The sequence below is a fragment of the Anser anser genome, assembly GCF_964211835.1.
Source record: "Anser anser genome assembly, chromosome: 3".
NCBI lineage: Eukaryota > Metazoa > Chordata > Aves > Anseriformes > Anatidae > Anser > Anser anser.
In genome coordinates this window covers 35,235,102-35,260,146 of record NC_139722.1, presented here as the reverse complement: position 1 = coordinate 35,260,146, position 25,045 = coordinate 35,235,102, and the positions used below count along the sequence as shown (strand labels likewise).

The 25,045-nt window shown below is 36.6% G+C and overlaps 1 protein-coding gene across 3 annotated transcripts in view; it reads left to right on the top strand.

The window, feature by feature from the left end:
• Positions 1-25,045, top strand: part of PHIP (PHIP subunit of CUL4-Ring ligase complex) — a 115,423-nt gene that overhangs the window by 65,322 nt on the left and 25,056 nt on the right. For 2 of the 3 annotated variants that reach the window (XM_083830586.1, XM_083830585.1), the window contains 11 exons: positions 2,831-3,056; positions 6,001-6,138; positions 7,162-7,345; positions 8,306-8,429; positions 14,856-14,996; positions 15,814-15,890; positions 16,598-16,829; positions 18,857-18,976; positions 22,600-22,707; positions 23,154-23,278; positions 23,451-23,533. In XM_083830586.1, coding sequence (XP_083686712.1) covers positions 2,831-3,056; positions 6,001-6,138; positions 7,162-7,345; positions 8,306-8,429; positions 14,856-14,996; positions 15,814-15,890; positions 16,598-16,829; positions 18,857-18,976; positions 22,600-22,707; positions 23,154-23,278; positions 23,451-23,533 — 1,558 coding nt within the window. The remainder of the gene's footprint in view (positions 1-2,830; positions 3,057-6,000; positions 6,139-7,161; positions 7,346-8,305; positions 8,430-14,855; positions 14,997-15,813; positions 15,891-16,597; positions 16,830-18,856; positions 18,977-22,599; positions 22,708-23,153; positions 23,279-23,450; positions 23,534-25,045) is intronic. The other variant, XM_083830584.1, reaches the window with a different exon arrangement.

Here is a 25,045-nt window from a genome sequence, read left to right as displayed (position 1 = left end):
GATGGTGTTGGGGTGATGGTGTTTCTTTTTCTCTTTTTTGATGGTACATGTTTTTGTGGAGTAATTCTGTGTGAGTCGAAAAAGGACTATGCTTGTTGTTTGCTTTGAGCTCCTTCAGTATTTGACTCAATTAAGGGAATTGTATGTGAGCCAGTCTTAACTGAGATTTCTGACTGGGTGAAGATCATCAGAGATGAGTTGAGCTCACTGTCAACAGGCCACGTGCACTTCAGAAGTCCATGCATAGATGGAAGCTTGTCCAAAAATGCATAACTGACCTAAAGATACATACCTTTATGTTGATTCTAAATATTGCATTGGACTGTATCTCTGAGCCTTCTAAGGCTTTAGTACCTATAGACTACACAAACCACAGTTCCCTGTTTCAAGTTCACTGCTCCTGTGTGGTGCATTGGTGCAGTAGTGGGGAAAAACTCTTTGCACTTATGTAGGTGTGCCTGGTTGGAGAAACTGGGGTTTATGAATGGGTAGTGTTGTTACTGAAGGACGGTCTGTTCGTAGAGCTCTGACCTTGTGGAAGGTTTTCGCATAACAGCAAAGTTGGGTTTGTAAAGTCAGATGTACAGAGGACTCATGTCCCAGTGGTCATTTATCTTCTTTTTTGTTGTGGATTTGATCTCTGATAGTATATCAAGAAACACATCTGTTTGTTAGTACTTCTAACTGTCTGCTTAACGTATGAGCAAATGAATATAGCCATTTAAGATTCTCTAAATCATGTAATTCTTCTGATTTTTCTGTGGACCTGGAGTAGCCTGAGGGATGAGATCATTCCTGAGGTTCCAGTAGGGACTTCTACCTGACAGTAGTGGAGTTCTACCTAACAGTTGGAGTTCTGCCTGACAGTTGCTCTGAGCCTGGGTTCTCCATGAAATGCCATTCTTATCTCATGGAATAAAAAAATAGTTGTTTACTCTCTCTACCATACCAGTGCAGAGTATACAGGAAAAATAATTGCAGAGAATTCCATCTTGATCTTGTACCAGAAACTATTGTGCTAGGAGAGGAAGAAGTTTCAGATCTCCTCTTTGATACAAAGTTTTGTAAGCACAGGATGTAGACAGCACTATACACATAAATCACAGCATGTTAAAACTCACAGTCTGTGCAATCATGCCGTTGGATTCTCTTCTTTCTCAGTATGGGAAGTACTTAATAGGAAAATGTGCACTGAGTGAAAGTAACAGATATTCTATCGTTACATTTCTGGGCAAAAACCTCAAAAAGGACTTGTATCTTTATCATATTGAGCTAGCTGTTTGAGCTGAAGGAACAGAGGTGGTAAGCAGGCTTTGACTGTCACTCAGACACACGAAAATGTTTGCATCTTTCTCATTCAGCCTTTGTTAACTGAGAATCTGGCAACAGTACTTCTTCCACTCAGGACTTCCTGTTGCAGTAAGAAGTCACTTTGTGCACATGCGCTTTGTAAGGGTAACCCTGAAGTAAATTTTTTGCTACTGCATCTTTCCATGCATCTTCCCAATTTTCTTCCTGGTGGAACTTTTTTGAATTTGCCTGGGGTCCAGATCCAAAGATTCCTATGACTTTATTTATTAATTTATTAATTCACATCATGTCGGTGCACGTAGGCACTTTCTGATTTTGTAACTGACATGTTTGTGGAAATCATTCTTTCCTGGTCTTCTCACATCCTGGACAAGCAAACTTAATGTCATTGAGAGTCTAGACCTCTGAGCGTGATTTAAATGTTATAACCTCTGCCAGACTGATTTCTACATATCAAGTTACAGGAAATTGTGTTACGAATTGGTCATGATAGAGCATGCTCTTCAGACAAGGCAGTATATTCTACTACAACTGGGGCATTCCTCTGACTGTGCTAAAATACCTGTCTCTTAACAGCTAAGACAAGATATTTTTTTTGATATCTCTCTGCCTTGGGTCATTTGTTCAATCATGTTTATTCTGCACTGGAAATCTAATTTGAGTGAACAATGATTTCATGGCTTTATTTTTACTTGTTTAAAGTTAAACTGAGTATGTGAGCTGCCAAGGGGTTTTGCTTGCCAGTAAGTAGTGTTGGGATGTGTAGTACATGTTGCAGTTTGTCTTCTGTTCTCTTTCTCTTTTCTCCTTGTGGTTCAATGTCTTTCTGATTGCACATTGTTGAGATGTGTGTGCCAGCAAGGGATAGTGCCATAAGCCTTTTTACATGCAATTTGGACAAAAGAATTCCTCAGTCTTCACTGTCAATGGAAAGCCACCTAGAATAAATTGCAAGCAGGTGGACTGAAAATAAATAATTTTGAGCTTGAAGAATTCAACTTTAGTTCAGCTTTATTTTTTCTATGGGGACATTTTCACATATCTAGCTTTATAATAAGAATATACATGTTTGGCTTCTGGTGTTAAAATATTTGGCAGTCACACAATGTGATAAATATTTTCCTTTTTCTCTTCTTCCTACACCATAGCTCATAAGTCTGTGACACATTTTTCATTATCAGATGCATATACATCAATATATGTAACCTATTTAATACATCTATGCTATGTTCTGCCAAATGCCTACAAGTAGTTATATATTGCCCCTTTTCTCTGCTCTTTAAATGCTCCCCACCCTCAAACCTGTGGGTTATTCTCCTTGTGAGAATATAGAAAGTGCATACTAGGGGGAAAAAAGTAATTTACTTTTCCCCTTGAAAGTAAGATGAACAGATCATTTTGTAAGCTTGTTTGTGCAAAAATGACCATCAATAACATTGTTAAAAATACTTTTGGCAGTTATCTTCTGTATGGTTTTTAATAGGTTTTTCAAAAAATTACAAAATGACTTTGTTTACAGATAGCAGATCAGATGTTCTTTCATAGTGATTATCGGCCCCTTATCCGCGACGCCAACAACTTCGTCCTGGATGAACAGACACAGCAGGCTCCACACCTTATGCCTCCCCCATTTTTGGTTGATGTGGATGGCAACCCTCATCCTGCAAGGTATCAAAGGCTAGTTCCTGGTCGTGAGAACTGCAGGGAGGAACAACTTATTCCTCAGATGGGAGTGACATCTTCAGGTATGGAAAACTTCAGTTCGGTACACCGTAGCCTATGCAGTTGCCTACAGGTGCTCTACGTTCTCCCTCTCACTCTGTTCTTTTTCTTCATTATTGGGACTAGTCATTCACATAACATTGACAGGCTTGACACTGATTGCTTGTGATAGACTATTTTACTTACAGTGTTGTCATCCATCAAGTCAGTCCTAGCTGATGCTACAACATAAGTTAGCTTGGAGCTCATTTCATTATTGAAACAGTAGATGATGTTGAGTGAGCTTTCAATTGATCTCCTTGGGGTAAGACTTCCTACTTCAAAAAGCCTAGGAAATAGACTGATCTTCCACAGATCAGTTGGAATGGATAATACCTACAAGAAGAGAAAAACAAGAGGACACCTGAAACATGCAAAATTTTCTTCCTCTGTAGATGAAGACAGTCATTCAATATAAGCTTTGGTTTGGTTTGAGAGCTCTCAAGGCTTGATGAGAATGCAAAATGTACGACATTCCTCTAAAGTCATATTCTCCATGTGTACTATGTGTGAGGAACATGCATACTATGGGCCAGTGGCTATTGGAAACTGCTTAAATATGGTCCACGTGAGTGGAGATATAAAAAAACAATGCCTACTTATTACGTTTTACTAGTTCAATATCAGTATGAATGAGCAAACAGCGACTGGTGACAGTAGCTGTAAATGTTTTCAAGATAGGCATTGTTTAATATTTGGATATCCTTGAAAACATAGGAAAGCTTTGTGCACCTGTAAATAGTGGCTTATGTATATTCAAGTCTGTGGTATGTCAGATGTTCCAGGAAAGTTAACTGTCAGTGTTGTTCCCAGAAGAGATGTTTATCCTCATTTGTAGACCTGAGGATGACAAGTTGGTGAATATTTACTTCCATAATCATTTTTAAGGAGCATTTCAACATGTCCTCCAAAGTTATAGAAAGAAAGGCTACCTGAGAAGCATTTATAAGAAGGAAAAAAGCCTTTCTGGTGAACATATGACATGTTTTCTCTCTTAAATTTTCAGCTAATGCCTTTGAAGCAAAATTAGAGTTCCAAGAAATGATTTTACCTCATTGCTACAGTTGCAGCATAGAGCCATGACATTCTTCAGTCCTCCAAATCTGAAAATGTCCTGGGCATGTTCTCCAATATAATATCTTGAAACAAGTCAGACCATGTACACAGACTCAGTATTAAATTTAATGGTGACACATGAGTGCCAGATGATGCCCATAGCATTTTGTTTAACAGCAGGAAGCCATCAGCAGGGCTGACAGAGAGATGGAGAGACAAAGGGTGTTTGTCTACGTCTTTACAGTTTAGCAACAGTATACGCAGTCTTATGCAGAGCTAAACTGTGCTGGTGTATTTCATATATTCCCCTCCACTAAGGAAGCTTCTTGCTCTCAGAGACTTTATTGTGGGATTTGATGGATCTCCCTCAGAGCACTGGCAGTTTATGTCTTGTCAAGAAGTTTTCTGTAGGGGCCTAGAAGAGTAGGGGGAATTCAGATAATCTTGCTCGATTTACTCCTTAGATGTTACCTGAAGATCTTTTAAACCAAATATGTAGGAAAAAATCAAGTTTACACCAGTGTCTTTACTATTTGATCTGTTTGAACTTTGAATTTGTGAAGGCAACATTTCAGAAGCTAGATACTTAAAAAACATTCCTTTCGTCTAGGTAGTAGTTTCTTTAAGATCATTCTTGGGTTATTTATAGTATTTCCCATTATTTTCGTGAGACAGTATGTCTGCTCATAAGATCACCAAATAAATCTGACTGCCTTACTATACAAGTCAGAAAACACCCAGCTGTGGTTATACCAGAGTTCATTCATTGATTTCAAGGTTCTGCTGCTTTGGGGCAGTTGACTTCAACTAAATTAACTTTGAAACTCTGAGAGCATTTAAATATTTACATTCTGTCTGCATAACATCATCTTTTAAGAAATGGCTGCTTCCTTCTAGCCATAATCAAAGGTGTTTATTTCATAGCACAATTGCTGTAGTATCTTGTTCTTGATCTTGCAAAGTTTATACCATATCTCTTTGGAATGATACTGGGAAAATAATTTCTGTGGCTTGTTTCTTTGAACATTGTCATCCCTCATTACAAAGTTTTTGGAAGTTCTGCTTCTATTGACAAGAGTTTCCTTCCACTCCATTCCACCATGTATTTTGTAATGAGGTATCTGACTTTCTTTTCAAATCAGTGCTGTAATCCTTGCCTTTTTCTCCCATAACTTTTTTTTTGTGAATATAAAAAGAGGTTTTGCATTGTTTATGCTTACATGCTATCTCAAAAGATAGTTTGCTGCACTGAAACAGTATTGTCAGCTTGTAATCCCTTCTTTTAGAACTATTTCCAGTATTTTACTCAAGAGACCTGCCTTAAAGGAGGTTTCCTGGATTGTTCTATGTACCAAAGAAAATCAGCATTACTTACCTGTGTCATCATTCTGCCTCCATGGAACTCAGTCAAGCATTCTGACTGCTTGCAGTTCTCTGGTATAGATAATACTGTTGCAATTCAGTTAGACCTTCGTGATGTAGTTCTTTCATTTAATTTTTTACCAAAGTGTTTTGTGGTGCATTTGAGGCAGGCAAAGAGCACATTTGGATAATTTACATTGACTGAATTGACAACAGTTGTATTAAGCTTCTGTATCTTGTTTGCACTTGATAAAATTTAAGCCTTTATCAGTAGTTATGTGTGATCACCTTCACCCTGCTCCAGGAAACTTAACACTCTTGATATTAAGAAAAAGTTGTCCAATTTTATAAACAAGAACAAACACAAAAAAGATGTTAAAAATATGCTTTAGCTAGTACTTAAGCATGTGATTATATATTCTACTTGCAAATTGACAAGCTAAAATAAGTGAACAGTTTGTGATAGAAGGTTCTTCAACATTTTGGTGTTATTGTCTTGTGTCTTTACAGGATTGAATCAAGTTCTTAGTCAACAAGCAAATCAAGAAGTTAGTCCGTTGGATAGCATGATTCAAAGACTTCAGCAAGAGCAGGATCAGAGACGTTCTGGGGAGGCAGGAACTAGTAGTACCAGCCGGATAAGCAGAGGTAAATTACGTAAGGAGAGGGTGTTCTGTTTTTTCAACGGAACCAGCTGACAATTGCAAAATGTAAATCACATATTATTGTGCACGACTTTCTTCAACTACTAGAAAGTAGGTACAGGATGACAGAAAATCATTCAGTTTTCCCATCTATTATTTTTTCTTCTGCAAAATCTCAGAATTATTAACATTACAAATTTATCTTTCTTAAAGTTATTGTATGCTCGCTCAAGGAACTTGCAGTAACTGTGTTCCCTTAGACTTAACCACTCTGCTGCTTAATCTGGAATTGGTCATCTGTTTGAGGGAAACCTGAATTATCTCAAATAAGAAAATAGGGAGAAAAAGGGAAAGATCAACTTGTTTCTCAGTACAGCTATTCCATGCTTTAATATCTTGCAGTAGATTACAGGGTAGTCTTCAATGCTTTAAAAAAAAAAAATATCATGGTTGGTAATCTATCCAAGTAAGTAAGAATAACGTTTGTGAAAAGTGTGAAAAAATGTTGAAATCTTTGCTATAATTGTAGATGTTTGGAGGAACTTGAATGTTTTGTTGTTGTGGTTGGTTGGTTGTTTCTAATACTTCTCAATGTTGTGGCTTTGGGTTTTTTTGAAGGTAGAAGATAGTTTGAGGAGTATGTGAATGCAGTGAGATAGCCCACAGTTCTATAAAATGGGTCCAGAGTGCATTAGCACTGGTCAGCTTCTTGTAAACATTTTCAAAAGCATTTTTAAACAGCAATGAACCAATGAAATATTTGCTTCACTTGAGTGTTGATGCATCTGCTCCTTTTATTTTTATATATATATATATATATCTTTTAATGGAGTACTGCAGCCCTATACATATTCCAGTGTGCACATTTTAGAAGTTATAGGAAATGCTGAAATAGTTAATTTAATATTTGCCTTCTTCTGAAGTAATATGTTAGGTTAAATACTTCTTTTTTCTTCTGAGTTTTTCTTTTTAATTGTTGCCCGTAAAATTTCCATTTGAGTACAGCTATCACTTCTTGACATTTTAGGATCTGTAAGTTCTACCTCTGAAGTTCATTCACCCCCAAATATAGGATTAAGACGTAGTGGACAAATTGAAGGTGTGCGTCAGATGCACAGTAATGCACCAAGAAGTGAAATAGCCACTGAACGGGACCTTGTCGCTTGGAGTCGAAGGGTTGTAGTGCCTGAACTATCTTCTGGTGTGGCCAGGTAAACATAGGCCCAGTTTGCAGTGAATTTTAATTTGGTGAATTTTGTTAAATTGAACGGTTTTGAAAGTCACATTGTCACAGCATTATTTGTGTGGTATTTACCTGTTCTCTGGTCTCATAATTCTTACAAAATCTGTTTGCATGTCATTTGTAACACCTTCAATTTACACAAGTCATGCAAATAAAAAATAACCATTTAATAAATGACAGAGTAATTTAACTTGTATATGCAGCGGAATCTAATTGCCTAAATGTTTTCAGATTTGTGGCTTAAGATTATGGTATGTTTTAACTGCATTTGTTTCTGACATTTTAAACTGGAACACTGACACATGGCATTAAGTGCCAGAGATGAATTTTGATTTTTCAAACCTGAAATAACTTTATTTTGTTCAGTAACATTGTCTTGTGATTAATACTTATATCAATAAGGCAAAAAAACCCTTCTAGTTGTACTCAGACTGCTCTAGCTTTTTGAAACAAGATTGAAATTCTTAGATAACCAAGGGTTTTTGTGAATGCTTAAAATTTTGGAAATCTTTTTAAGAGAGGACAGTTACTGTCCTAAGACACAATGCTGGTGTATAAACATGCAGATTTTCTTTAGATTTAAAGTTGGTATCTTGTAAATAAACAAGAAAGAGTACTTTTCAATTATATGTTTTAGATACTCTGTGAATATTTCTCAAGAAAATGGCTTTCGAATGTAGAGTCATGGCTTTGGGAATAGTTAAGTCAGATGTCCTTTGAACAGAACACAACCATGTATTCAATGCTTGCCACTTGAAATCTTTCTTTGTTCAGAAAGGGTATTTGAAGCCAAATTCTGTCTCTAAAGAAAGAAACTACTGTTCAAAGCACGTCATAACCATTGAACATTTATTCTGTGATTTGTAAGAGATTCTGTCAGTGGTAGTGTTTTTGCTTTAAAGTTAACATCTTAATTTTCTATTTTCAGTAGGCAGGAAGAATGGAGAACAGCAAAGGGAGAAGAAGAAGTAAGGGTGTATCGATCAGAAGAGAAAAGAAAACATGTAATGAGTCACATTCAGAGAGAGAACAAAATACCTACTTTCTCTAAGGTAAATAGTCATTTGTACTGTATCACAGTAAGAAGCATAAAAATAAATTGAATTTCATAGGCCACGTGAATTTATATTACTCTTCTCAGTTTTAAATTTGAAAAACGGGTACAGGAATTTGTTTACCTCTCCAGATTGAGGACACATGTTTATACTGATGTTTCACTATGTTCTAAATAAATTGGGATTACTCTTAGAAGCCCCTGAAGTGGGGACCCTGTAAATCTAGCTTTGGGAACATGTTTTGCTGTAGGCTGGCTGTCACTGTTGATCACTACATCCTAATGCTGTTATCTAGTGTTCGACATGTTCTGTGGAAAGGTTCAATTAAAACTTAAGTCATAGTTCTTTAATTCATTTAAATACTTTCCCCATTACAAATAAAGATGTAGGTATTTATTTTTATGGGATTTCGAAGTCATGTTTTTTGCTGGATCTGGAGGGCATTTTTCAAAAAAGAGGAAAACAGGATAGATAAAATAGATAGAAGGGAATGCATTGTACTAAAAATGAAACTGTCATCTTAACTGACTTGATGTTTTCATATAACCTATAAAAAATTAATCTTTCATTATACTGCTAAGAAAATATGAAGGATATACATTCCATATTTACAAAAATCTTTTTATGTCTTGTTTATTAAAACAAATTTTTATCTATGCATCATATGCATATCTGTGCTTTTCTAGCCAAATAACGAGCCAGATTGTGTAATTTAAGAAGTAAATGTTAAACAACTTTGAAAGGAGAACCTATGCTTTGGCTTTTGTAGTACACTTACTCAAGATGAGACTTTTCAACCCTTAATTAGAACCTTAGTAAAATTTGTGCCTCCAAGTATGCCTGCATGTTGTCTGTTGAAAAGTAAAAATCACAGGATTCAAGGTGAAAAAATTTAAGACATTTTTAATTTTTAAAATTAAAAACAAGTGCCCTAGATTTGAATGATTTTAAATATGAAAATATTTTTATTTAAATAAATATAGCTTGTTTTATTTATCTGCCAGTTTTTGTACACAGAAGAGTGAAGCTCTTTGTCCTTTATTGTTTTGGACGTGGCCATGGCAGAGCCAATGGGTGGGTTACCAGGGTACTATAAATGTGGTAACTCTTTCTTTCTCTCAGGAATAATAGAAGAGGGCCCTCACAAATTTAGATTTTAAGAAAGTTGTTTGTTGAATTGAAGGGATGTATTTTGGTGTTGAATTACAGACTTTCTTCAGTGTATTTAAACAGTTGCATTGCTCAAGAGTTTTCCCCTTTTCTTGAGCTACAGCTCAATTAAAAAACCTTCCTGCTCTGTGAATTCCTACCAGCTTACCCTTAAATTTCTCATTGGGTTATAGTTCTCCTAAAATATCACTGGGACATAAAAAATAGCAGAGTAGACTAGTTGGTCCAGCATTTCAGTTTCAGCAATTGCTTTTATTACATCTTTGAAACAAAGAAAACAAACTTAATGTGGATGTTCTTTTAAAGAACTTTCCTCAGATAATTTTTTTTTTTTTAGTCTCCTAAATTTAAAGGCAGCACATTTGGATTCCCATATTTTCTTTGTGGATCTTTGTACCCTTAAAATCCTAAAGAGTGGAAACTAGCATAGGAAAACCTTTCTTCATTTTCTTATGTTGACCCAGAGAAGAGTGTGCCCTTCGTTTATCTCTGATCTGAAAGATCTCTGATCTGGATTCTATGCCCTGAACATAAGGTTAAGATAACTTGGTAACAAATCCTTCAGTGGCTTCCCACCTTTGTTCTGAGGAAATAGAAAGCAGTCAAGGTCTCTGCACTCGAGTGTGTGAATACGTTTTCCATACAGTAAGTGTTGGTGAATTCAGTAACTAAAGATGTTTAAATAAATTCTTCTTAAACCATAAGGATACGTGATAGCATCGTCGAAGAGAAAACTCATACTCTTAATTCGTTTATTCATTCTTAAAGCTCTCTTTTTGGAGGACTTGGGTTGGTGAGAAGCTTACTAATAATTAAAATTCCTTGAGATAAGTCCTAGAGGGATTTGCAAATGAGTACGTATCAAATGATATCATAGAACCACAGAATGGTTTGGGTTGGAAGGGACCTTAAAGACCATCCAGTTCCAACCCCCCTGCCATGGGCAGGGACACCTCCCACCAGACCAGGCTACCCAAAGCCCCATCCAGCCTGGCCTTGAACACCTCCGGGGATGGGGCTTCTCTGGGCATCCTGCTCCAGTGCATCACCACCCTCAAAGTGAAGAATTTATTCCGAATATCTAATCTAAACCTACCCTCTTTTATTCTAAATCCATTCCCATTTCTCCTATCCCTACACTCCCTGACAAAGAGTCCCCCCCCAGCCTTTCTGTAGGCCCCTTTTAGGTACTGGAAGGCCTCTGTAAGGTCTACATGGAGCCTTCTCTTCTCCAGGCTGAACAACCCCAGCTCTCTCAGCCTGTCTTCATAGAAGAGGTGCTCCAGCCCCATGATCATCCTCATGGCCCTCCTCTGGACTCATTCTAATTCTTTGTTGTCCTTCTTGTGCTGGGGGTCCTAGAGCTGAATGCAGCACTCCACGTGGGGTCTCACGAGAGCAGAGTAGAGGGGGAGAATCACCTCCCTCACCCTGCTGGCCACGCTACCTTTGATGCAGCCCAGGATACGGTTGGCTTTCTGGGCTGCAAGCGTACATTGCCAGCTCATGTTGAGCTTCTCATGAACCAGCACCCCCAGGTCCTTCTCCTCAGGACAGCTTTCAATCCGTTCTCCACCCAGCCTGTATTTGAGCTCGGATTGCCCCAGCCCAGTTGCCGATGGCCTCTAGAGGGCCCTGCCAACCTCACTCATTCTGTGATTCTGTGAAATAAAAACTGCTTTATGCACTAACAGCTTGGGGGTATTTTATTTGTCATCCAGGGGAGAACTCAGTCAGTGAAGAATGTTAAGATTGAGTAAAGTTTTATATTGACAACTTCAGTAATGAAAGCATATCTCTCCAGAAAAGTAAGAATGGACATTCGTTACAGACAAATTTAAGTTCCAGAGAACTGGTTCTGGTTGGGTAGAAGCATTTAAATAGCCTATCTAGTCAGTAATTAAAACAATTACATAGACTATTTGGCAAACTGATGTTTCTCATCATAATGTTTCAATCACAATGTTGGAAAAATCATATACAGACCCCCAAAAACATCAGAATTTCCTTTCTTTGTCTCAAAGAGGCTGTGAGCATCTGTTGATGTTGAGGTTCTGTTACTGGACACATTTGTGACTGTTGCCATTTGACTTGCTAGTAAAGGCTAATTCCTGTTGTCTTGAGGAAAGAGGAACAACTCTCAGAGAGTAGATCCTGCTGGTGAAGAAATGCTATGAAATTTTTCTAGCTTTAGCTTCTCAAAATCACTGTAACCCTGTATAAAATCACAGCAAATCTGTGCTTCCTGGTAGACTCAAGGGTCTTAAGGACAGTAGAATTCAGTTCTCTAATGTGGAAGTTGTTCAGACACCAGTGAGTTTCCAGGGTATCAACTGATCCTTCATAAATGGTGTTAACAAGTCCCTCAGCTCCGTCCAGATGACACATTTGTCCCTTTCAAATACAGGGAACACCATTACTTGTATTTCACAGAAAAACTGTTCTGACAGGAGCTGTAATTTCTAATGTACCTATAGATGTGCTCTAATATTGAGTGGAAGCCTTGGATATGGTACAAGGTACTTGTCAGCATGTATGACTTCATCAAAGTATACAGAGAGAGAGAAAGTGATGATTGAGCCTCAAATCATAGGTAATCTTGGCTTTATTTTCAAACTTCCCATTAGAGTTAAGAGTGCAATTTCAAGATCTTTCTTCAGGGTATATACTGAAAAAAGAAACGTATCAGTTGTGTTTCCTCAGTCATTGTTGCAGAGTTTGGTGATGAATTCCATTTTGCCAGAAAAGCTTATAATACCTCCTCTTTCCAGTCAAACCTTCATACTCTACCCTACTGCCACTCAACTACCACCGAATAAATGAGAATCTGCCTGACCTACAGCTTCTAATCATGTTTTGATAAAGCTGTGTTGAGTAGGAGTGATGTTAAGTTACATTTTTTGGCAAGATGCGAAAGATATATCCCTTTTGGTCCCTTTCCTGGTCCCTGCTTGAGCAGGGCAGCTGCACAAGATCAGCTCCAGAGGTGCCTTCCAACCTCAACCTTTCAGTGATTGTGTCATGGATAACATTTTTTTTAAAAAAATCTTGTTTTGATACTGTATCTTTCCAAAATCAGTCTGTTAGGCTTTGGCATCACCACAGTGCAATATGTATACAGTGATGTTACTTGCTTTGATAGGCACTTCCCTGTGTGGGAGTGATTTACTTATTTTTTGTGAACCTCTGAACTGCCAAAAGAGAAGAACTCTTTCCAAAACCAAACAGCAGTGCAAAGCACCTCAGTTTTTCGGGGAATCCATAGTTCCAGTGTAAGTAGTGTAAAGCTATATTTATAATAACCATTTGAGAAATCTTATTTCTGAATAGAAGTGTGGGTGTACAACTTTAGAGGCTTTATTTCTATAAAGAAGACAAAAATAGTGTAGTTGTAATGTAGCTCCTGCAAAATGCATCCTTGCTATTATAAACAGTACTGGACTGGTTGGTTTCACTGGGTTTATGTGATCCCATTTGTGTTGTCTTTGCTTCCTCACGCAGCGTTTCATGATGCTAGGAGCTGGATGGGCTTTATAAAAAAGCAGTGATTCCCAGCGAGTATTCTATGAAAGTAGCAGAAGCAAGTTGTTGTAATGTTGGCTTTTGTGTCCTGTCTGCTTCAGCAATCAATCTTGAGAGCTTGACAAGAAGTGAGCAGCCCCAGAAGGCTGGGGTGCAGAACATACTGTGTGGTGGGCTCAGCAGCTAGTCTTAGGGCTGCCTTAAAGCTGTTCTGAGTAAGGTCAAAGCAGCTTGAGGAGATCTGCAATGTGCTGCCAGTTTGAATCCAGAAGAAGGAATGCCCCAGGTTTCAAAAGTGTGGGCAATCTTGAAATGCTGATTACTTGAGCAATCCTGATAGAAGTGTCTTCCTGTAGCTGTGCTGTCAGCTTTTCAGGAAGAGGACACTGGTGACTTCCCCAGTTTTCACTGGACAGAACAAAAGAAATGGAGATCTCACTTTTGAGAGCATACAGCAGTGCGTGTTGGTCCTATGCGCTTTGGTGAAAACTGTAGTGTAATTGCACAGATCTATCCAGGTGAAGAGGCGCAGTCATTCCTGAAAAAGGCATGCATCTTTCAACGTGGAGAGTGGGAGAAGAGCTGTAACCGTCAGTCTTCTGCATTCAGCTTAGGAAAACCAAGTCTTAGACACAGCTGCTTAGCCAAGCTTTACTACAGTTTTCAACAGAAAGTAGTTTTTGGTTTTGGTGAGAAAATTTAACATTATGAAGCAACTTCCATCATTTGGGACAGGAAAGATCTCACTGCTCCAGAAGAAAAAATGTAAGAGGAGTAGGTACAAGCAACTTATCCTACTAGAATGCTCAGATAATATCAGCACCTTTCTTTGGTCTGTTCCAGATCTTTTTGCTTCATCTCTGGTGTTGTTTATTCAAACATATCAGCACTTAATAGATATCTGAGATTTCCCTTCCGGAAGAATTAGAGCACTGGGGAAGGATACCACGTTGTGTGGCATCTAGGAAAGTATACAGAAGCTATTTCAGTGGGACTGACCAAGTCCAAAATTCAAGTACGCATGCCAAAAAAAATTAAACAGAACTATTGAAATTGAGATCATAGTGCTTAGATTTTTGTAGGGGTGGGGGACTAATGCAGGATTACATTCAAGTATTAAGAGCAAGTGTTTGCGTTACATATTCTAAGCTTTGTAAGAATTTAGATTCTTTACAACTGACTTGCATTCAATTGAACTCTTCTGTGCATCATCTTACCATTTAAAGGCCATTTCTTGTCATACAGGGATGACTAAAGGATGCATTACTGTATGGTCTCTCTCTTCTAACAGATATGACCCTTCAGGTGCAATATAACACATGCTAGAGCTCTCTGTAGGAGCTCCCTTTCTGCTGGGCATTTTCATTAGTGTAATTTTGAGCTGTTATAAACCCTTAGCAGCCTATTGGTTAACTCTCTATGTACTTTGTTGAGAATGATGAGTATTAATGATTAAGATACAAATTTATTATTAATATTTGGGAATAAATTTTAATTTGCCCAGAATATACTGAACTACTTGGTGCTTATATTCAGATATTCATGCATGTGTTTTATTCATCAGCTTTAGTTGTGGACTTGTGACTTGTTTTGATTTTTCTAATGTTGAAACTTGCATCCTTTTGCTACTGCAAAAGTTGCTTCCTCCAGTACTACTGCTAAATAAAATTCTATGTATTAGTAAAAAAGTATACTCAAAAATGATCTGTATTGATTTTCATGTCTTCACAGAACCATTCTCATGATCATTTACTAGACACTAGTGACTCAAGAAAACAGCAAGCTAACCAGCACAACTACCGTACAAGATACGCATTAGAAGAAACTGCACGACCTCCTGAAGAGTTAGAAAATGGACACAGTTCCTCAGATGTAAGATCCTTAGTCATAAGGCAGTCTTATAAATTCCATTTCTATTTGTTAAGCTTCTGCTTCAGCTAATTAAACTTAGTTCTTAGTTGAAACTCAGGTTACATTTTCATTGTGGGCTTTCTTTCATCTCTTTAAAAGTAGATGTTGGGTCATGTTTCAAAAGCTGTTGCATGTGTTTAGTTTTGCCTAAAAAAAAAAAATCAACAAATGGGATTTTGCAAAAGCATTTTGCAAAGTCAATGTGTGTGGTGTTAAATCTTTCCTAGATATGTGAGCCTAATCAGTATGGCCTGTATAGTTTGTCAGCATGGTCACCTGCTCTAGGTGGCCCTGCATGAGCAGGGTGGTTGAACAAGATGACCTCCAGAGGTCCCTTGCAGCCTGTGCTTCTGTGAGATAGCTACAGTGGAGAAATGAGTATTTAAGGTTTGTCCTAATTTTCATTTGATAGTAATTGAAAAGATGGAGAAATGCCACATTTAAAAAGTTTGGAAATCATTTTTCAAAAGGTAAGCCAGCCTTTTTAAATGGAGATTGAGAAGCACTTATGGTTCCATTGCCTATATCTTCAAAAATGTTGCTCTCCATTGTGCATCTCTCCAGGCATAGATACTTCATTTCTTTTCATTTAGTCTGTTAAAGTAAATTGAATATCTGCAAATTAAAATGTCTTTTAACAATGTAAAACTTTTCTAATGCTCTGTGTTTATAAGATATGTAAAGCCTAGAAGAGTCTTAATCATTTCTGAATTCTGAAGAAAACGCATTGTCTTTCCCTCTCCCTACCCTTTCCCTCTCCTCCCCACTCCTTTTTTAGGAAGGTGAAGTAGTTGTTGCCAGTGGTGGAACATCAGAAGATGATGAAAGAGCATGGCACAGCGATGGCAGTTCTAGGTAAGTGACAATATGCCTTACAAAGTCCTGCTTATAAATTTTAAATATTCTTGTAATCTTCTCTGTAAACAATTAAGTAATAACTAAAACATGTACATTTAGAAGATGTCAAAGAACTTAAAACTTTCAGGATTTCGTTTTCATCTGTATTATTGATTAACTAAAATTCAGGAAATGCTTCATCCTTGTTTGCCAGCCGCAGAAGTACTTCCCATTGGTTTTGCAGGAAGGTTGTACTTTGCAGGCATGTTTCAGGCCTGTAATAGTAGATTCCTGTGACTTCCTCTACTGGCCCTTGGTTTGAAATTAAAGCAAAGGTTGAAGTAGTTTCAACCCATTCTTTGTTTCTTCCTGAGCAGATATTTTTTGTTAATATTTGTTCAAAGTTCTTCAAAGACAGGAGTCATGAGAACAATATCCAGGCTTTAAAATGTGTCATCTTGAACTGACCAAGTAAATTTAAGATTTATTAGTTATACTAAAAGATGCTTCTTACAAGATTGAATGATTTCAAGTCTTTTGTTTTACTACCATTTAACTTGTAGTTAGAATATAGGTTTTTAGGAAGCGTTTTTAAACAAATTATAGTTATCTAGACTGTTAACTCTAATCTTGGATTGGATCATATTATATAAACTTATGTACTCTGAATAGCTTTTTAACTTCTGCTTTTTAATATCTTTTTATCTTTTGCATGTCATACATAGTGACTACTCTAGTGATTATTCTGACTGGACAGCAGATGCAGGAATCAATCTGCAACCACCAAAGAAAATTCCTAAACTTAAAACAAAGAAAGCAGAAAGTAGTTCAGAAGATGAGGAAGGACCTGAAAAACAAAAGAAGCAAATTAAAAAGGAAAGGAAGAAAGGCAGTGAGGAGAAAGATGGACCATCAACATCACCAAAGAAGAGGAAACCCAAAGAGAGAAAACAAAAGGTTAGATGCACTTTGTATATTAAAGGATGTTCACTCTTACTGTCTTAGACAAAGTTAGATGACTGATTCGGTTATGTATGCAACTTAATATTGCGTAATTTGAAAACATGTCTTTTACTAGTCTTTAGTGACTCTTGTAAGTGATGATAGATTCTTGTACTTATATGCTTTCTAAATATAAGACATTTCACCTACGGGACATTTTTGATGTCCTTAATGCCATGTTATCTCAAACCAGATATTCCTTTTATAGGGATATACTGAGTATTGGTGTAACATGTGCCTATTTTTTTCAGCTGTAGTTGACAGTCTCCTCAGTTTATTACTTCTTTTTAAGACTGAGCAATCATGTCTCTTTTTTTTTTTTTTGTCAATTCAATCGTGTGATATTTGCACAAGAGTACAGGGGTTTTTTTCTTTGGTAGGGCAGACTCAAACATGCTTACTCTGACAGGGAGAGAGTTTGGAGAGAGATGATATAAAAAGCTTTTATAAGCCTGTGAATGGTTTAGAAACAAATATATACGGAATGATTTCCTTCCTTATTTTGTTGCAGTGAAACCTCCAACAACAGGCATGAAACTCAAAAAAGATCCTTTCCCTATTCTACTCCTACCCCCCAAAACCAAACCTGAAACCAAACTTGAGTATAGAATCTGGTTATGGAGCTGATTAGTAAGGGATTTAGTAGAGTTTCAGAAATTACTAGACAAATTCATGGGGATTAGTCTCTTCCTTATTGAGTATGATTATTAACTGTGGTGGCCCGAGTTCAGGCTCGGCTTTGAGAAGGTTGTAAACTGCTGATTAATGTGTGAAATTGTAACAAGGGAGGAATTTGTTTAAAGATTGTTTCTTATTTCCTTCCCATAATTCACCAATGAGCTAGACAGAATTAGCTCTGACATTACATCATTTTTTCACAAGACAGACCTGTTTGAACCTGAGAATCCATAACGCCTTTCTTTATTAGTGATTTATTACACTGGAAAGGTTCTGTTTTGATTTTTTGTTGTTGTTTTTAATTGTGTGTATGCTTTTTCCTGCGATAAATTCCAGTGGTGTGCTCAAAGCAGGTCCCATCCTGGTGAAACCATGTTTGAATTTGTGCCCTGGAATGACATCTGGAGTATTATATTTGCAGTCTGGTGGTGCAGGGTCTTCTGTCAGTGGCCATGTAGCTTTCTGTACACGTACAAGGTTCTGTTAAGAATTCTAAAGCAACCTTGCTTGGATGGTTGTGCTGAAACCTTTATTTACCTAATCCAGGTCATTTCCACATGCTTTACCTCTGTGTACACTCATTAATCTATTTCTCCCCATTTTACAGAGTTCCTTAATGGGAGGAAACTGTATAGTTGTAGTGTCTTGTGGGCCAAGGCAACCATGTGATTATCTCACTAGTTAGACTCTTTTTCAGCCTAAGACACGTTATCTCACTAGTTAGATCAAGCTTGATCAAAAATAGTTTTCAGTACTCCTGAGATGCCTGATTGTTTGTTGCCTGTTATATTTGAGGGATGGAGGTTTGAAACATACCTTTAATAAGGAGAAGGAATGGGAAAGGTAACTGTAGAACCTGTTCTCTGCTTACTGAATCTTGTTGCTAAATACACATTTGTGATTATGGCTTCTGAATACAAAAAGGTAAAAAACGAAGATATGCATGCAATTTTTAGATCATATTTAACAATTTTTGTTGTAGTCTTTCAATATTTTGTCTAATTGGTTAAAAATAATAATGTATTTCAGTTTTATTTTTCTGGGCATGAGTTGTAATTCTTAAATTCAATCTTGAATGCAAAAGATTGATATTTAAAAACAACTTAGTTCTTTAGATTATTTTTTTTTTGGTCTTGTTGTTTTTACTGTAAGCTGTACTTAAGATTTATTTTCACACTTTCCTTTTTACTTTAAATATATTAAAGGAATGGCAGTCAATTTTTTAAAAAGCACTTCCCAAAACATAGGAATTCCCCAAATGTTATTTTTTTCTCATATTAATCTTCTGTGTGCATTTTCTTTAGAGGCTGGCCGTAGGAGTTCTGGCAGAAAATGGTTTGACACTGGAAGAATGGCTGCCTTCAGCATGGATTACAGACACTGTTCCTCGTCGATGTCCATTTGTACCGCAGATGGGGGATGAGGTATTGTAGTTTTTCCTCTGTGTTCTTCCTTCCTTCAGCTTGTTTTTGTCTTTTTTTTGTCTTTGTCTTTGCATTTTTTTCCAGAAATTTAGTACCACTTATTATTGGAATATTTTGGATTTTCTTCAAAACATTCTTTGATCAGGATGAAGTCTGCATTTGCTTCAAATAGTCTTTCCCATACTTAAAAAATGTTCTGCACACAATGGTGCTTTGACCTTTGTCTTCCTTGCTGTTACAGTAACATTCCTTCTTGTACTATATTCAGTGTGTGACTTAGGGCACACTTATACAAGCTGAGATGCTTTAGTACAACTAGGCCTTTGTGGTAGAGCATCTTGTACCTTGAAGAATACGTATGAAATTAAATACAAATTTAAGTATTGTTTGGAAAACTTCTGTTTGGGACTTGAAGTAAAAACTGGGAATGAAACCTTTTTAAAGAAGAGAGAAAGAAAAAAGTGATGGTGGTGTTTTTTTAAAAACTTCGTTTAATCTGAAAACAAGCTGTGATGCTGTTCTTTTTCACATACATGGCTGATGCCAGAAAACTTCTGCTAGTCTCTTAAGTCAGAAAACCACAAGAATAATTTTGTATATATACATTTTACTTGAACTAAACTAAAAACGTTTTGTAAACATGGCTCAGATGTCTCAGAATACAATATCAAAAGGACACTCACCAATTTCTATTTTGGAATATATGAAATGTGAGCAGTATGGTGAATTTCATGAATAAGTATTATCAAATAGAAAGTAATATTGAACACCAGAGCCTGTGCATGTTTCCTAAATTCCCGCAGGTTAAAGTAAGAGGAAATAGCTGGCTTATTCTGTAATGTGTAGTCTGTTGGCTCTTCGGGGAGCAGTGTGTTTCTGAGGTACTAAACAGAGTTCTTGTGTAGGTCAGATCTTTAGAACATAGTTGGAGAAATACTTGACTTGGTGGCAAAGTTGGTTAATTTTGCTCCTGAGCTGCAGCCATTTGTTGGTATCACCTTAGAAACTGAATGGAGAGCAGTGGTTGCATGTACAATAAGTTTTGCATTTGCTTTTACTGGACAACCTCACTGATGCAGTTTGCAGCATAACTAAGCAAGAATTAAGTTCGCATCATTAGTGAGCAAGGGAAATAGGAACTCAAGTCAGAGTTGCAATGGAGAACATGCTTACGTACTTATACCCTCCAGCAAACATGTTTTGGAGACTGTGCTGTTCAAAAGATCAAATCCAAACAAATACATTTGGTGCCTGATAGCATCTGGATACGGTGAAGCAGCCAGGGATTTATCTGTACCACATTACCCAGGAGACTTCGGCATCATACCCCAGTTTAGTAAGATAAACTCCGGTGTTTGGTTTGGCACCTGCTGAATAGCTTATGCACTGCGTACCAGGAATATTTAAGTAGGCTACATTCTTTTGCTGAAAAATTCTTTATATTGGTGAACAGGAAATTTCCTATGCTGCATCTAGAAAGTAGGACTAGTTGCATCAATAGAGAATACATTAGTAATCAAGCTGCTTAGTCTAAAATTCTCTGTGTTGTTTGCTTTTCACGGATTTGCTTTATGATGATGAATAGCTTCTTTTCACTAGAAAGTTACTTTTGAGATCCACAGAAATAAAAGAGAGGTTTAATTAGAGAAATATGATGAGAGAAGAAGTCTCCTGTGGGCTTGGAACATTTTGGTGGGATGGTTGATACATTTCGTAAGATTTGGAAGGAGAGAGTTTTCAAATTTGTTCTCTTACAGCTGTGCAAACAAGTAAGAAACAACAGTAGTGCTATATTTAGGTATGCCGAGTATATAAGAATAGCACATACCATCCTTTTTCCCTTTTTGAATACTGCCATTTAAAGACCTTTGTCATGTGTCTTGAGGAATAGGGGACAGATACAAAAGACACGGGACTCTAGTTTGCCTGGATGATTACCCAAGTACAATACATAGTCTTTGTAATATTCTGTTTTTAACGCGATAAAGAATATTTGTGTCTGGGTACTGCCACAAACATCCAGAAGCAAAATCTTGATCAAGATTAAAAATACAATTTCCTGGAAAAGAGCGCAAATTATTTTTTCCACAGATGTCTTTCAGAATTGTTGTTTTGATGGAAGGCACAGTGCGTGGAGCAGTTTTCAAAGGAAAAATATTCTGCTTTTGTAAACAATGTATTTTTGAAGGTTTAGCAGAAACAGTAAACGTAGAAGGAACTATTTGTAGCCTGAGCCACTCAGCTGAATTTGTTGTTGTTGTTAAATAACAACAAAAACCATTAAGGTGTAGGAAACAATTACCACAATGTTGAAAGTGTAATTTAAGTTGCTATTATTTTAGAAGGGTCTCCTAGAAGCCTCTGTTCCTCTTCCTGCCAGTTGGGATCTGACAGTGCATTGACTTCCATGCTTTCTGTAACTGCTGTGCCCTTTTTTTGCTTTTCATTGTGCCTGTCAAATACCCCAAAAAGCAAGTTTATAAGAAGTTTATGGTGTGAAGTAAAGCTTAAGAGTCCTCTATTTAAAAGAAAAAAATGCCGTATGACAGTAAGAAAATTCAGTAACAGTTAAAGTAGAAACTTGGCAGATACTTTTTATGGTATTTTATGATACAATAGTTTTGTGAAGCATGTGGAAATACAGATATTAGTGTTTGTCTTTATAAACGTATTTTAAAACTTATTCAGGGCTCTTTACTCTTTTTTGTTGTTGTTTTACGCCTTTGCACTTAAGCTATTCTTCTTTTATCCTACTTGATAGAAATCTCATGTTTATGGTTTGGGACCTTTTTAGGGGATTTGTATTTGGTGTGCATTATATTTAGAATATACTTCTTTATAAGATCTTTGTTCTAATTAGTTTCAAAAAGCTCAGTTTTGCATTTCACAAACATTCCTTGAATGTAAGTGTAAGATTTTTGGCTTCTTTATTGCAATAGTGGTTTATAATAAAAGCCCTCATCCAAGTGGTATCAGGATCAGGTAAAACAAACAAGAGTCTAGTCTGTGGAAATTTGTAATGGATGGGTTTGAAAGGATTTGTCATAAGCACTTGAAACATCTATTTTTAGTTTGTTCTTGTCTTTGTTAGGCTGTTTGGTGGTGTGGAAACGAACACCAAGATCTTACCAGTAGAATAGCCAGTAGCTGAATTTTCCTTCTAGAATATATATCTTCTTCAAAAAAGATGCAATTAACTCAATTTAGTGATGGCTGATTGTTATCTTAGTGTTGTCTTACAGTGGTGAAGGAGCAGGTGTATTAGTGGGATTTATGTTACTGTCACTGAATTGTGCTGTAGTGCAATGATTAATAGATGGTTTTGGTTTTGCTATTGATGTTGTTCTGATTTCACATGTGCAATCTAGGATATTGTGTTCATATTGAAAATGGTGTTGTAAATCCTTTCCCACTTTTTCTGTAAATGAGGAAAAGTTTCTGTGATACCTGCTCTGACTGTCCACTTAATTTTATTTGAGAATCTGTGACTTATGCAGGAAAAACAGACAGCAAAGAATTGGTGATAAAAGAGAATACATGCATTACATGACAGCAATACACTAGCATTTTGACTTCTAAAAGTCTTCATAACTTCTAAGATAACTGTCCCATTTCACTCTTAGGTCTACTATTTCCGGCAAGGTCATGAAGCATATGTTGTAATGGCTAAGAAGAACAAAATATATAGTATTAATCCCAAAAAACAGCCATGGCATAAAATGGAATTACGGGTATGATTTCTTTTTCATTTTTGTTTGGCATCTGAATATAAAAATAAGTTTGGAAACTAACTGTAGAAAGATTCTTGATACATATTTCTAATAGTGTGCTCTTAATATTTTAGATAGATATAAGGGGAAAAAGTTAACCTAATAGTCAAATGAAATCAAATCTTAATCTGTACTTTTTCTTTGAACCATTTTAGCAAGTTATGCTAAAATCATGCTTTATCAGTTTATGCTGATTTTATGTGTACTTTGGTTACATCTCATAACATTTTTCAAACAAGTTACGATACAAAATAATAATTTGGTTTGAAAGACTAAATTTCTAATATTTGATTTTGACATGTTTTGGCAGAAATCCGGTATTTTCAGTATACCTATATTTTCACGTTTCAGAAAGTTGCTAGTCATCGTAACTTCCGTGATGGTATGTAATATTTTGTTGATTCCAGGAGCAAGAGTTGATGAAGATAGTTGGGATTAAGTATGAAGTGGGATTGCCTACACTATGCTGTCTTAAACTAGCTTTTCTTGACCCAGATACGGGTAAACTAACTGGAGGATCATTCACCATGAAGTAAGCACTAGTATATTCAAATTACTTTTTTGTAATTTGGGGTTGTTGTGAAAGTCAATGTCATGACTGGAACTCTTGCTTTTGAAGTTTTGAATTCAAAATGTTAAATTATGCTTTACTTCCTGCTCTTGCTATTGTATTGCTTATTAGTTTTGTGTTCTGTTGTGATTAGGTACCATGACATGCCAGATGTCATAGATTTCCTAGTTTTGAGGCAGCAGTTTGATGATGCAAAACATAGACGATGGAATATAGGTGAGTTGTGTGGGTTTGTTTGGGCTTTTTAAGGGTTTGTTTATTTTTACGTCTCCCTGGTTTCATGATAAGTTATTTCAAAATAGGTTGTGGTGAATAAATCCTTAATACTATGCTGGAAATGGAGGAAAAGCTTTGGCCATATTTGGATATGGAGTTCCACTTAGTCCTTGACTGAAGCTACAGGAAAGCAAACAAAATATTAAAGGTGTTTTGTAAAAGAAAGTACAAAAACAAATCTCAGTTGTGTGTTTGCAGGGAGGAATGAAGAATAAATTTTTAGAAATCTGGTGTTTATTATGATGTTCAGGTGTTTATTGGTAACTGATAACTTACTTTATCCTATCTATGATTGAAGGCCCTCTTAAAACTGCATTGTTATTAGAGGTTTTTTCCCCAGATTTTCAGGCCTGCTTATTTCTGAAAATACAGAAGCACTTTCTCAACCATTTGGTATTTATATTCTCTAGACTGCACAAAGACAATGCCTTTCCCATCTATTTTTGACTTGTTTGAGTAAAGCATTGTATACTGGAGAATGTTAATGACAGGCAAGTCCTCCAGTCAGATCAGCTTCCTAGTCATCTTTTCTGTGCAGTAGAAAAGATCACCTTTTAACAATGAAATCTAACTAGGGGGAGAAAAAGGTGCAGTACAGCAAAATGATTCTCTAAAGTTTTTTTTTGTTTGTTTTTTTCTGGAGGTCATGAAATACATGTTCTTATTCCTACGAACATCCTTAGATTGTCCCTGAAACTTAAAAGATTGAGCAAGTATTACTGATTCTTCAGAGTTCAACACGAGTTCTGTTCCCCTAAGAGAGAAATTTGGTTTTGCTACTATGTTTGTAGATTTCCAGACACCTTTTAAGTCCTCCCTAGTATCTCAGTATATTTTGTAGTGACAAGCTCCTGAAAGTGAAATATCGATAGCCTAGCTTTTTTTTTTTTTTTTTAAAACCAATTCTCAGTGTTAAACACATCTTCTGTAAACTAGCAATGATTGATGTACACATTCAATTCCTTTGGCTCTCCTATTCAGGAGCTGTGACTAGCATATACACAGCTGACTTGGTGGCACTTTTTACTGCTTCAGGCAAAGCATCATATAAAAGAGTGGAGGATTTTATTGTAACAACCTGATGGTACATCTGATAGCCTGTTCAGAAGGAACTGGTATAATACATGTTTCTGCAAATACACTGCGTCCCTTCATCTATACGCATTATTTCATTTTTTATGTCCTCTCCTAAGTTCATTGTGACTTAAGTAGCCTGACGAAGTGGCACAGATGGATGTTAGATGCTCTTTCTTACTGATTTTTACCTGATTTTTCTGCCAGAAAAGATGAATTGATATCCTGTCCTTTGCACATCATGACATCCTTGCTTAGTGTGTGTATGCGTTCACAGTATATAAATTACATAATGCCCTATTAATACTTTACATGAATTTGTCAAAAAGAACAGCTAGCCTTCAGATCTATAGGGAATATGGATAAAGACTCTTGGCT